This window comes from Marmota marmota, unplaced genomic scaffold, assembly GCF_001458135.2.
Source record: "Marmota marmota marmota unplaced genomic scaffold, marMar, whole genome shotgun sequence".
Classification (NCBI taxonomy): Eukaryota; Metazoa; Chordata; class Mammalia; order Rodentia; family Sciuridae; genus Marmota; species Marmota marmota.
This window is the reverse complement of record NW_026000207.1, coordinates 1,020,357-1,034,411: the sequence shown is the minus strand read 5'-3', so window position 1 is coordinate 1,034,411 and position 14,055 is coordinate 1,020,357. Positions and strand designations below refer to the sequence as shown.

At 56.0% G+C, this 14,055-nt stretch overlaps 2 protein-coding genes across 2 annotated transcripts in view; both read right to left on the bottom strand.

Moving 5' to 3' along the window:
• Positions 1-1,471: 1,471 nt before the first annotated feature.
• On the bottom strand, positions 1,472-4,980 carry Zim3 (zinc finger imprinted 3). The gene is made up of 3 exons (XM_015505324.2): positions 4,727-4,980; positions 3,864-3,962; positions 1,472-2,955 (listed from the first exon to the last, which is right to left on the bottom strand). The coding sequence occupies exons 1-3, from the start codon at positions 4,875-4,877 to the stop codon at positions 1,751-1,753; spliced, it is 1,455 nt and encodes a 484-aa protein (XP_015360810.2). The 5' UTR covers positions 4,878-4,980; the 3' UTR covers positions 1,472-1,750.
• A 4,249-nt stretch (positions 4,981-9,229) lies between these two features.
• The window catches only part of Duxa (double homeobox A), a 16,352-nt gene continuing 11,526 nt past the window's right edge, over positions 9,230-14,055 (bottom strand). Inside the window, exons 6-7 of the mRNA XM_015505323.1 lie at positions 10,274-10,366; positions 9,230-9,321 (exon numbers count right to left, since the gene is read on the bottom strand). Coding sequence (XP_015360809.1) covers positions 9,230-9,321; positions 10,274-10,366 — 185 coding nt within the window. The remainder of the gene's footprint in view (positions 9,322-10,273; positions 10,367-14,055) is intronic.

Sequence of the window (14,055 nt, the reverse complement as noted above, 5' to 3'; positions counted from 1 at the left end):
CTGGAGGAAGGAAGGAGGAATTCAGAGCAGCTCCTCGGGGAAGAGGGTGGGCGGTCCATCTGCACGGGGACGGCCTCCTTGCTCAGGCAGAAGGTGCTCTTGTCCCCGCTGACGGGCATCTGCGGAGAGCGCGGTGAGATGAGCCCACCAAGGCCCCTTTATCTGCCTTTTAGTTCACCTCCCTGAGTCACGCAGACCGCTTAGGTCTCAGTCCTCAAAGTGCTCCTTCCTGGCCACCTTGCACCCCAGGGGTCCCCATGTGGCCTTGGCTCTGCTAAGTAGGCATGTGTGGGAGACCTGAGCAGAAACCCAGGGACCCTCCTGTAAGTCACGGCGTGGGGTCAGGCTCCTCGCCTCAGGAATCGGGGGGAGTCCATGGACACAAGGAGGAGAGCAAAGGGACAGGGTTTAACAGAAAGAAAGCGGGGCTCCCCAGAGAGGGGCCCAGGGGTGGCTGCTGTGCCAGGGTTTGTGTGCGACGCAGGCTGCGGTCACCAGCCCCCGGTGTCCCCAAGCTCTCCTGTGCTCTTTGGGCCAACAGCCACCGTGCACACCCACTTCTCTGGTGGGGTCTGGGCACCAGGCAGTGGGTGTCTCACGGTCAGTTCTTCCCTCTCTGGTCTCACACGAGTCGGCCTGGCCGCGATGAGCCTGGCTTGTGCCCAGTTTCTCAGCCCTGAGCCCGGAGGAGCCCAGGTTTCCTGTCTGCCCCCTTTCACCCTTTCTCCTGCCTGTGACAGGGTGGGTGCCAGGAAATGGGAAGCTCAGGGCTCTCCTCCTGCCAACCTGGTGAGATGAGTGCCAAGGAGGTGGGGAGGGGGGAGACCCAGTTAGACCACGTCCTGCCTCCTCCTCTCCCAACTTCTGTGCTTCTAAGGGGCAACGGAATCACCTCGGCTTCTAAATTTCTTTCATTCACTTAACAGAAGAGCTCCAGAGGACACGTAGGAGCCTGGGAATCTTTGACACGACCATCTGGTTACATTCTGTGCTGATTATCCTCCATCAGTGAAAGTGCCTCGGTTCCAAAGGCACGCAGACTGCTGGCCATCAGTCACAAGAACACATTCCACAAAGGGTTGGCACATTCTGTTTATTACTGTGCATTTGGTATTTACAAGGCTTGTTACGAGGTCCTCAATAAACGCTGGCTAAGTGGCAGGTGTGGTGGTTCACCCCTGTAATCAGGGGCTCCTGAGGCTGAGACAGGAGTATGGAAAGTTTAAAGCCAGCCTCAGCCACTTAGTGAGACCCAATTTCAAAATTAAAAATGAAAAGTTCTGGGGGGTGGGGGGGGCTACAGCTGTTGCTCAGTGGTAGAGCACTCGCCTTGCACAGGTGAGGTCCTGGGTTTGAGCCTCAGAACCACACACAAACCAGTAAGTAAAATAAAGGTTAAATTCTTAAAAAAAAAAAAAAAAAAAAAAAAAGGCTGGGGATGTGGCTCAGTGGTTAAGTACCCCTGGGTTAAATCCCCAGTACCAAAAACCAAAATAAAACAAAAACGACCCCAAAATAAACAAACGAAAAACAACTAACAGGGGCTGGGGTTGGGGCTCAGCGGCACAGCGCTTGCCTCCTACGGGTGAGGTGCTGGGTCCGATCCCCAGCACCACATATAAATAAGGAAATAAATAAAGGCCCATCAACAACTAAAAAAAAAGAAAGAAAGACAACTAACGAAGTCTGCTGACTGCATTAATCAGTTTCCAAGGAGAAGCCAACGTCCCCATTGCCCTCTGCGAGGCCGTCAAACTGCGGGCCCCTTGGGGCTTGGGCCGCCCTGGTCACTGGCGGGCTCCTCTCCGGGGTGCACCCTCCTCTGGTGCTTCACGAGGTAGGACCTGTCGGCGAAGGCCCTCCCGCACCGGGGGCACACGTGCGGCTTCTGCCCGGTGTGCGTCTTCCCGTGCAGGCGGAGGCCCAGCTTGCGGCTGAAGGCCTTCCCGCACTCGGCGCAGCGGTGCGCCTTCTCCCCGAAGTGCGTCAGCCGGTGGCTGCGCAGGTTGGACTTCTGCAGGAAGGCCCTCCCGCAGCGGTCGCACGCGTGCGCCTTCTGCCCGGTGTGCACGCCGCGGTGCTGCAGCAGGTTCTTCCTCTGCTTGAAGGTGCGGCCGCAGTCCTCGCACGCGAAGGCGCGCTCGCCCGCGTGGATGCGCTCGTGGTCCACGACGTTGGACTTCTGGGCGAAGGCCCTCCCGCACACGGTGCACCTGTAGGGCTTCTCCCCGGTGTGCGTCCTGCGGTGTCGCAGCAGGTCCGACCTGAACACGAAGGCCTTGGCGCAGTCGGCGCAGCGGTGCGGCCTCTGGCCCGCGTGCACCCGCTGGTGCTGCGCCAGGGCCGACTTGAACTTGAAGGCCTTGCCGCACGCGCCGCACCCGTAGGCCCTCTCGGCGCTGTGGGTCTTCTCGTGGTTGATGCGGGCCGACTGCCAGGCGAAGGCCTTGCCGCAGACCCTGCAGCTGTAGGGCTTCTGCTGGGCGTGCGTCGCCTGGTGCTGGACGAGGTTGGGCTTCTGCTTGTAGGTCTTGCCGCACTGGGCGCACCGGTGGCGCTTCTCCCCGGCGGCCGGCGCGGGCTGGCGCGGGCGCAGACACTGGCCGCAGGCCGACTCTCCACAGGCGTCGCAGTCAAAGGGCTTCTCCACAGCCTGGAACGGTTCGTGGCCCCTTAACTTCCCAGCCCTATGACCTTCAGGGGAGCCATTCCGTGCGCCGTCTTCCCGGTCCACACCGCGTTTCCGAGGCCGACCGCGCCGGGCCGGGCCGCGCTGGGGGAGCCGGCGTCTCGGGGGAGCCTCCCCTGCGCTGGGCAGCGCCCTCTCCTGGTGCCGCGAGCCTCGCGGCCGGCCCCGGGTCAGCGCTGCCCTGTCGCTGCGCACAGCTTCTCTCCGGAGAGCCCTCGGCGTGGTCCGTGGCCGCCGAACCTGCCCTGGGACCTGGCAGGCTTTTCCTAAAAGGGAATACAAAGAGAAGTTCCCTTGAAGCCTTCCTCTCCGCGCCTGGGATGAAACGCCGATCCTTGTGGCCCCCCTGGCTTCCACCGACGGTCGGGGGCAGGGCCCACTCTGCCTCTGGGAACCCCGAGGCAGGAGAGAGACGCCCTGCGGTCAGCGCCGGGGGTTCCATCCTCGGCCACAAAGAGGGGAGGGTGGGGTGCAGCTCAGAACAGCCCTGGTCAGTCCCCCGTGCTGCCAAACAGTGTTCAACCAAACCCCGAGGGCCAGGGGCTGGGGGTGCAGCTCCAGCGTCAGCAGCCAGAGCTCGGCCTCCCTGGCCCTGCCCGCCTCTGGCTACCGGTCTGCACCACGCTCGCCGATAGTGAACTTCTGAGCTTACAAATTGCTGTTTTTGAATAATTCTGCACTTTTGAATCGGCTTGTTCACCTGGGTCTAGGTTTCTTGTTTCTTTAATAGATCCAAATATGAAGGAAAACCCGATAGGGAGTCTGCGAAGAGAACTAGAACTGGAGAAATCGGGGCAGGAAACACAAGTACAGAGACGAATGCCCCTGAAAAAATGGGAGTGCATCTTGAGAAACTCCAATAAAGCCTGTAAGTCCACACCACATCCGTCTAATGCCAGGGACCTGGAATGAACACACCCTGGTGCAGGGGTCCCGAACCCGGAGACTTGGTGGGGCAAGCGCCCAGCTCAGCCTCTGAGGCCGCTGGTCCATCTCACAACACACAACACACAACGGAGTCACAGCAGCCAGAGGAGAGCCCGGGGACACGGGGAATGGAGCTGTGGAGGTGACGAGTTCTCCATTCGCCGCCAGAGGGCGCCGCCGCACAACCAGCCGGCGGGCGGCCACCCGTCACCTACCGGCCCTGCGCCGGTGGCCACCTGTCACTTACCCACGCCGCTGCTCTGCGCCCCGGCCTCCTCCGCTGAGCACGGCCCCTGGCCTCTTTCGAGCCTCAGGATCACGTCGGGCTTGACGGTCTCCTCTCCTCCTGGAGAGAAGAGCACAGGGCTTAGGCTTGCTTTTGCATGTGAAAACGTGAGGGTGTGTGTGACTGTGTGTGTGTGTGTGTGTTTGTACAAGAGTGTAAGTGTGAGGGTAAGTGTTGTGTGATGAAGTGTGAATCTGTGTTTGTGTGTATGAATTGTGAGTGTTGTGTGATTACGAGTGTAGTTTGTGCATGAGTGTGAATATGTGAATATTATGTGACTTGTGCAAACTCATACAGAGTCACACACACACACAGTCACACAGTTTGTGTGTATGAATTGTGAGTGTTGTGTGATTACGAGTGTAGTTTGTGCAAGAGTGTGAATATGTGAATATTGTGTGACTATGAATTTCTGTGTGTTTGTGTGTATGAGTTGTGTTATATGATCATGAGTGAGTCTGTTATGAGTTTTGTAAGTTTTGTGCAATTGTGAGCTTCTGTGAGTGTGAGAGTATTGTGTTATATGAGTGTGTTAGTGTTGTGATTATGAATGTGAATTTGTGTGTTAGTGTTGTGATTATGTGAGCTTGTGAATGACTTTTGTGTATGTTGTGTGACTATGAAAGTAGTTTGTGAGTGTTGTGTGAATGAGTGGGAGCTTGTGTGAGTGTGAGCCTTGTGTGGTTATGAGTTTGTGTGTGTTGTGATTATGAATGTGAGTTTGTGAGTGACTTTTGTGTGTGTTGTGTGATCACGAGTGTGTTTGTGGGTATGACGTCTGTGTGTGTTGTGTGAGGTGTGTGAGTTCCTATCTGCCCACTCACCCAGGGAGACCAGGTTGCGGTAGTTCTCCAGCGTCACCTCCTGGTACAGACGTCTCTGTTCAGGGCTCAGCTCCTGCCACTCGTCCCGGGTGAAGTTCACAGCGATGTCCTCGAAGGTCAGCCCTCCTGGTGGCAGATTCCCCTTCTGCATAAGGACACTGTGGGGCCTCGAGGCCTGGAACCCAGGACACAGAATGCTGTCTCCATCAGGCCAGTGCGGGGCTGTGAGCCCGGAGAAGCCATCAGACCAGGAGGCCAGGTCTGCCCGCCCTCTGCCGCCTGCCCTTCCCGGCAGCTCTCGGCCCCTCCCCGTGCACCCCGCCACCTCCCGCTCCTCTTCCTGTTCTAATCAGCATGTCATGCCCCTGCCTCCTTGCAAAGCCGGTCCTTCAGCGTGGCCCGAGGAAGGTCCTTGCTCAGGTCTGGACGGCCATCTTAAGTGACAAAGGCTCACCCCGCCCCATACCAACCGCAGCCTTCACCTCCACATTGGGGCCCCCCGGCTCTGACCCCTGAGCCTGCCCCTAGAAGCCCAGAACCGCAGCCCTGTCCTGCCTCTCTCCTGGAGGGGCGGGCGGCCTTCCTTTCTCAGCTCTGCCTGGTCTCTGTCTTTCATTTGTCTCCCGCCCACCTCCGTTCCTCGCTTTCACCTAGGAGTCGGCACACGCTGTCCCCCTGTCAGAGCCTCCAGGTGGCACTGAGTGTCAGCGGGCTTCTGCCAAGGTCAGATCCCAACACCGGCCTCCACTTGCTTCCTCTCCCGCCTGGTGCCTAGGACTCAGTGCCTGGGTGCCAGCTCTGCTTTGAGTGTCCCCAGGAGGTGCCGGGAACTCTCTTCAGATGCCAAGACACAGCCAGGGGCCAGCAGCTGCCAGCTGGGCGAGGACACTTCACACCTGGCCCTCAGCAAAGGGCCATCTCGCCGGGCAGGCGGCGGCCAGAAGGTGTGGAGTTTTGGTAGGAAGGAGTCAAGCGTGAGAAGGCCCAGGCACTGGGAGGGTCGGTGCTGACCTGGGGGGAGCGAGGCGCTGACCAGACGGTGGGGTTGAACAGGACTCACCTGGGACGCGCTCATGTCCTGGCCTCTTCAGGCTGAGACAATCTGGGGAAGGAGGCGCTGAGGGAGACACAAAGCAGCCACTAAACCCAGGGTCACTCTGGGCTCCCTGCAGACAGCGCCCAGGGCCAGCGCCTTCCTCCTCACCATGCTCAAGAGCATGTGCAGAGAGGCCCAGGGCGCCCCAGCGTTTCCCGCCTTTCTGCCCCCAGGACCCATCTGAAGAGGCGACCTCGCTGTCACGGTCACCCATGTCCCTGGGGGCTGTGCCGTGCAGTTCCCAGACCTCTGCAGAGTTACGACCCATTCTACTTCTAATCATTGGCCTTGAAGAAAATAATTATGAAAACGGAAAAAAAAGATTCAAAGGTAAGGCCTTTCCCCGGGAGCTTGCCCGTCTTCCTGTTCCAGTTCTGACCACAGGTCACGCCCATCAGGTGACGGCAGGAAGCCCCTCGGTGAGGTCACCGAGGAGATCGTGGCCAGGGCAGAAGCAAGACCAGCGGCAGCCAGGGCGGATGGTGCGGCCTGCCTGGGCGGGAGACGGTTTCCCAGGCACAGATTTCTCTCAGCACTAACCTGGCCCTGGTGATTCCCATCTGCTGGTAAAGATGCCAACAAGGAAGGGCAGAGCCACCGGCTCGCAGACCCACCCCCAGACCTGTACCAACAGAGGCCACGTCCAGAGACACCGTGAGTGTGCCTGTGAGAGGGCGCGGACCCCAGTGACCTCCAGCTGTTCTGGACGGCCTTCCATCTGGGCCCCCATGAGCTGAGGCCACACCCAGGGAGCAGAGGCTCAGGGCCTCCACTGCACACAGGAGGCCAGGTCCAGTGGCAGGAAGCCGGACAGCAAGACTGGGGAGAACAGAAGCCACCTCGCCTGCCTCAGGAGCTGCCAGGCTCAGGGGGTTTGGTTTCGTCCCTGGAGAGTGAGGGCAGTGTGGCAGAGGGACCTGAGGCTGGCTCTGCAGGGGCGTGGCAGAAAGGGGTGGGGTCCCTGAGGCCCAGCAGGTGAAGCCAGGGCTTCCTGCTCACTATGGAGACTGCATTTTACCTAGAGGCTCTTTATGTGCTAGCATTTGGGCCGGGGAGAAGGAAACCAGGCATTTCCTGTAGGAATGAAAGAACTGGTCGTTAGGAATCTCTCCTAAGTGTCACTTACTAACAGGTTAACTGCATTTTCATTCATTAATGTATTTTAGTAGGAAAAAAAATAAAGAAAAAGAATCCATAATTTAGGATATGGAAGGAAGATGTTTTCAATGGGTGTAAACAAGGACTTCTCAACTCTGGGGCTACTGGGATTTTGGATGGGGCTATTCTGTAGTGAGGGACTGTCTTGTCCACTGTAGAATGTTGAGCAGTGACCCTGCCCTACACCCCTACATGCCACCAGTGTATAAACCACTTGTCACCACAGAGATGTCTCTAGAAAACGCAGATGCCCCCTAGGAAGCACCATGGAAGAATCACTGACCTAAACCCAGCGTGGGGGTGCCCACCTGTAATCCCAGTGACTCAGGAGGCTGAGGCAGGAGGATCGCGAGTTCAAAGCCAGCCTCAGCAAAAGTGATGCTTTAAGCAACTCAGTGAGACCCTGTCGCTAAATAAAACACAAAACAGGGCTGGGGATGTGGCTCAGTGGTCGAGTGCCCCTGAGTTCAATCCCTGGTACTCTCCAGGCTCCCGTTAAAAAAAACAAAAAAAAAGGGTTGAGGGTGTGATTCAATGGTGAGACACCCCTGGGTTGAATTCCAGTACAAAGAATCAGTGATCTAACCCCTTCTGCCACATTTTGTCCCATTGTCCCAGAGGTGGAACACCTATCATCCCAGCAACTTGGGAGGCTGAGGCAGGAGGATCACAAGTTCAAGTTCGATTTCAGCAACTTAGCAAGACCCTGTCCCCAAATAAACACACTGAAAGGGCTAAGGGTGCAGCTCAGTGATAGAGCACCGTGCATTCAAGCCCCAGCACCCAAACAAACGAGACCCCCAAACATAAATAGAGCATGTAATACTCAACATGATCGTTTAAGAAAATAATTATAGATATTAGTGTAAGATATAAGCTCTAGATGATTTCCAACTGACTTTAATGCAGCTCTGTCAATTTCATCAAAATATTTTCAGAATTGAAAACTCGGGGCGTAGTGGGTTCATGTACATCTCAGGGGACTGAGGAAGAGCACTCGGTGCAGTGGGACCTTCCCGGGCAGACCACCTGAGAAGGCTCGTGGGCAGAGCCTCTGGATGCTGGAAGGGCCAGGGCGGGAGCTGCCAACAGGGTCTGGGGCCTCAAGCAGGAAAAGCGGCTCCAAGGGGGTCAAAGCCCGGGACCCCGGCCCGCAGGGCTACACTAGGACACATCTCTGTCTGGATTCAGATTCACACTCCACTTCTTTGTTTTTTGAAACCAGGACTGAACCCAGGGACACTTGACACTGAGCCACATCCCCAGCCGTATTTTGTATTTTATTTAGAGTCTCACTGAGCTGCTTAGCACCTCACTCTTGTTGAGGCTGGCTTTGAACTCATGATCCTCCTGCCTCAGCCTCCCCCGCTGACGGGATTACAGGTGTGTGCCACTGCACCTGGCTCCTTTGCTTATTAATTGGATGACCTGGGGCAAGCTTGTCAACCTTTCTGGGCCTGGTTTTCTCTTCTAATAAAATGCAGCAATACATTAAAATTTTATGGAATGAGCCAGGCACAGTGACCATGTCTGTAATCCCAGTGACTTGAGAGGCTGAGTCAGGAGGATGGCAAGTTTAAGGCCAGTCTTGGCAAAATAAAAAAGGCTGGAAATGTAGCTCAGGGGTAGAGCACCCCTGGGTTCAATCCCTAGTTCCCCAGTCCCCCCGGGGCCAAAAAAAACCCCACAAAAACAAGACAAAACAAGATAGCAACAAAAGACAGTCCTTCAGTTAAGTCCCAGTGTCCTAAACCCAGCTACATCAAGGAAAAATTCTTCCCTGCAAACCACAAGGTGCTCAGCATGGCCATCTGGTGCGCTTTTATAAATTTCATTCTGAGATGGGGTCTTGCTAAGTGGCCCAGGCTGGCCCCCAACTCCTGGGCTCCTGCCTTAGCCTCCCGAGTTGCGGGGACTGCCAGCACGGCCACGTCGTCCCTTCCTTTATGTCTGAGTGGCTTCTTGGAGAGGGGACGCACTAGGAACTCATCCAGCCAGGGTGCCTCCTCTGGACACTGCATCCCCAACAGGGCCAGCTCCCTGCTCCCCCAAACGGTGATTTCTCTCCTTATTCTAAAGGCACAGACGTTTCCCCCCAACAGCAGGGCAAGCTGGAATCATTAAAGAGACGATTGCACAGCAGAGCCCCCTGCACTGGTGACTGCCACCGCATGTCACAGTCACTCACGGCCATGGAGGCAGACTCTGCCGAAAGTCCCCTGGAGTTCCAGGGGCACAGGAGACTCCCGTCAAGGACTTGGAGTGGAGGACAGCCGCAGTCGGGAGAGGACTCCAGTGCCGGGGGCGGCTTCAAGGCCAAACGCAGGGTCATCGCTGGGCACTGCCCCCCACGGGGGTGGCCAGCCGGGGTTAATGCCCCAGTCACCGCACCGGGCGGGACGGAGGTGCAGGGAGAAGCAGGCAAAGGAAACCGAACAGCTCTCAAAAGGCTCGGTAACGGCGGGAGGAGAGGCCACGCTGCAAACCCAAGACCCAGGAAGACCTGCTCCCAGAGGCCAGCCGCGGAGGCCCGCCCCTGCGCCCCACCCAGAGGGCACCAGGGACTCGTCCCCAGGATCCGCGGTGGGTCAGCACTGACACCTAAGAAAGGCTTTAGAGCCAGGCGTGGTCACCACACCTGTAATCCCAGTGACTCAGGAGGCTGAGGCAGGAGGATCACAAGTTCAAGGCCAGCCTCGACAACTTGGCCCCTGTCTCTAAATAAAAATAAAAAGGGTTGGGGGTGTGGCTCAGTGGTAGAGCACCCCTGGGTTCAATCCCCGATATCAATAAATACATTTTTAAAAGAAGTAGAAATAAGTAAAAATTTAAAAATCAACGGACATATCTCCAGAAATCTAAAAACGAAACTGTCATGGAAATCAATGACCTTAAAAACACAATTTGAAAATCAAACCGAAAATCAAACAAAAATCAGAAAGAAACAAGAACAAATAGAAAACAGAATACATAAAAATACCTCTAAAAACATTTTTTTTGTGTGCTGGGGTTGAAGGCGGGGGTGCTCTTACCACCAGCTGCATCCCACCCCTTTGTCAGTTGTATTCTGACCCAGGGTCTCCTTAAGTGGCTGGGGCTGGTCTTAAACTGCTGATCCTCCCTCCCGGCCTCCCAGCCTCCCAGCGTCAGTCATTCCAGGCATTCCAAGCCACGCCCAGCTAGGAATACCGTCGGGTTCTAGCCCGCCACGCCGCCTCCCCGGGGGACACTGGGGGGTCACACACAAAACGGACAAGGAACCCAGAAGGTGGATCAGAAAGCTGAGGTCTCACCTGGGAAGGCCCAGCGGAGGCCACCGGCAGGCAGACGTGGGCCCGCCCGGCTTCGACGGCCGCAGGACGGTCCAGGCTCCGAGGGGGAGTCTCCTGCAAGACAGAGCGACAGAGTGAGCCGGGCCTGGGGGGGACCGGCTGCGGGGGGAGGAGAGGCCCAGCGGAACCGCGGAGGCCCAGCTGCTCCTCTGAAGGGAGCCCCGGCAAAGACGGGGGCGGGGTGGGGGGCACGCGGGAGCTCGGAGCAGAGACCCCGCCGGGGCCCGGGCAGCCGGAGTGGGACCGGAAGGCGGCTCCTTGCCAAGCGCAGATTTGCAGGCCCGTGGTGCAGGCCTGGGACCCCCCACCCCCGTGACCGGAGGCTAGGGAGGGAGGACTGCAGTCGAGGCCGTCCCGGTAGCGAAGAGAAATGAAGCCGGCGCCTGGGCGCACGCCTGTAATCCCCCGCGGCTGGGGAGGCTGAGACAGGAGGATCTTGAGCTCAAAGCCAGCCTCAGCAATTCAGCGAGGCCCTGAGCACTCAGTGAGACCGGTCTCTAAACGAAGTACAAAATGGGGCTGGGGACTGGCCCTGCGGCCGAGCGCCCCTGGGTCAATCCCGCACCCAAAGCACAAAACAGAAAACCTGGCTGAACGGCGGGGCGCTCTGGAAGGCGGGCTCCGGGCTTGGGGAAGGAGTGGAGCCTCCTCGGAGGCGGGAAATGAAGTGAGTGCTCTCACCGAGCGGCCGAACCACCCAGACCAGCGCCATCAGTCCCTCCCCCTGCGTCCCACCCGGATCCCGGCCCCAGCCCCGCCTGATCCCGTCGGCCCCTCCCAGCCCCAATTCTTCCCTCAGTTTCCCCAAACAGAAACTTCCCCCAGAGTTCCGGTTTTCTTGAACCTGGCGGGGCTCTGCCGGGGGCCACAGTCCCAGTCCTTTTTACTTACTTTGAGACAGGGTCGGCTAAATTGCCCAGGCTGGCCCCAAATTCCATCCTCCGGCCTCAGCCTCCCCGGGGGCTGGGATGAGAGGCCGGCCCCACCGCACCTGGCTAGGAGCTGTGATGGATTTTAAAATCCATCCAACCTATTTTCATTGGGCATTTAAAACAGCCCCTGGCTCTGAGGGCTGGGGTGGTGGAGCCCCGTGAGACCCCGGTTCAGCAGCCTTTGTTGAAGTGGCCTGGGTGCCCACACCCGTGATCCCTGCTGCTGGGAGGCTGAGCCCCCAAGGTCACCAGCTCCGAGCCCGCCTGGGCGACTTAGAGAGGCCTGTCTTCAAACAAGTCCTAACACTGCTAAATACATGAAATGAAAATCCTGGCTGTGGGCACAGCCCAGTACCAGGAGCAACCTGGGGACCCTGGGGTCCTCACCTCCTGTGAAGAAAGACAGGAAGCAAAAATCTTCATCTTCAACTGAAGTAGTCAGCTTCGGGGTTTTGGCTCAGTCTGTTTGGGTTTGGTGCCAGTGAACCTCCCAGCCACGGAGCTTCAGCCTAACAAATTTAAAAAAGTGGAGATAGTAACGGAGAAAACCATGATCTATCCAGATAATGGAAAATCCATTGAAATTAAGTTAAGGCAAAGTGAAAAACTCACAAGATATTGTGTTTTTTAACCTCATCGACATTAATTTTAACGTAAAAAAAAATCAGAAAACAAGGTGGAGATGGTGGTTCATGTCTATGATCTCAGGATCACAAGGTTGAGACTAGCCTCAGCAATTTAGCACAACCCTGTCTCAAAATAAAAAGATGCAGTGTGGCTCAGTGGTAGAGCACCACTGGACTCAATCACAGGAGAGAGAGAGAGAGAGAGAGAGCGAACAAAGTTTTGAGTTAAACTAATAAAAACTTGTATATAAAAATGAAAATGAGGGCCTGGGGCTGGGACTCAGCGGCAGAGCCCTTGCCTGGCATGGGTAAGGCACCAAGTTCTGTCCCCAGCATCACATGAAAATAATCAAATAAAACAAAGGCATGTTGTCCATCGACAACTACAAAAATATCAAATGAGAAACTCCATGCTGTCCAAAGCAGTAGATTTGATTCAGGTAGATTTGATTCAGCCCGTACTCTGCTCCACTGAGCGTCTGTTTGCTTGTCACAAGGGCTTTAAAACATTGAGCCACCTCCCCAGACTTTCTTATTTTTTCTTTTGAGACAGAGTCTCTATAGGTTGCTGAGAGCCTTGCTAAATTGCCCAGGCGGCCTTGAACCTGGGATCCTCCTTCCTCAGCCTCTCAAGTCTCAGAGGAGAGGACCGCCTTGCCCAGGTAGAACATTCCACTTTTGTTTTGGGGGACCAGGGATTGAATGCCCAGCCGCTGAGTGACACCACCATCCATTTTATTTTTTGAGTCCAGCTCTCACTGCCTTGGTGAGGCAGGACACGGCGTGCACACCTCTTGGCACACGCTCGGAAGTTGCTGGAATCATAGGCATAGCCTCCGCACTCAGCTCATACTCTGCTCTTGCAAGACCTTGTGGCAGAGTGGCTGCAGCCTTGTTGACCCTCTTGTCCTGTCACACATTCCCCAGGTGGGGGGGACAGCCCGGGGCTCTCAGGCCAAAGGGTCTCCCCAGGCCACATACCGACCTACAGATTATGAGGCTTCACGGCAAGTGAGGAGGACATTACCTTCTGTATCCACACTGCGGCTGTCCCAATTCAGAGCCAAACTAAGTTTTGACCCACTCCGAACCTGTATATACCTCACCCCAGAGCAGGTCTGACATGAACACCTTCCACCTCACCTCAGAGCAGTTCTAACATGAACACCTTACACCTCACCCCAGAGCAGTTCTGACATGATCACCTTACACCTCACCTCAGAGCAGTTGTGACATGAACACCTTACACCTGACCTCAGAGCAGTTCTGATATGGACACCTTACACCTCACCTCAGAGCAGTTCTAACATGTACAACTTACACCTCCCCTCAGAGCAGTTCTGACATGAACACCTTACACCTCATCGCAGAACAGTTGTGACATGATCACCTTACACCTCACCCCAGACCAGTTCTGACATGAACACCTTACACCTCACCTCAGAGCAGTTGTAACATGTACAACTTACACCTCCCCTCAGAGCAGTTCTAACATGAAAACCTTACACCTCATCGCAGAACAGTTGTGACATGATCACCTTACACCTCACGCCAGACCAGTTCTGACATGAACACCTTATACCTCACCCAGAGCAGTTCTGACATGAACACCTTACACCTCACCTCAGAGCCTTTCTAACATAAACAACTTACACCTCACCTCAGAGCAGTTGTGACATGATCACCTTACACCTCACCTCAGAGCAGTTCTGATATGGACACCTTACACCTCACCTCAGAGCTGTTCTAACATGAACACCTTACACCTCCCCTCAGAGCAGTTCTGACATGAAAACCTTACACCTGACCCCAGAGCAGTTCTAGCATGAACACCTTACACCTCACCTCTGAGCAGTTCTGACATGAACACCTTACAACTCACCTCTGAGCAGTTCTGACATGAACACCGTACACCTCCCCTCAGAGGAGTTCTGACATGAACACCTTACACCTCCCCTCTGAGCCGTTCTCACATGAACACTTTACACCTCCCCTCAGAGCAGTTCTAACATGAACACCTTACACCTCACCTCAGAGCAATTCTGATATGAACACCTTACACCTCCCCTCAGAGCAGTTCTAACATGAACACCTTACACCTCACCCCAGAGCAGTCTGACATGGACACCTTACACCTCACCTCAGAGCCGTTCTGACATGAACACCTTACACCTCACCTCAGAGC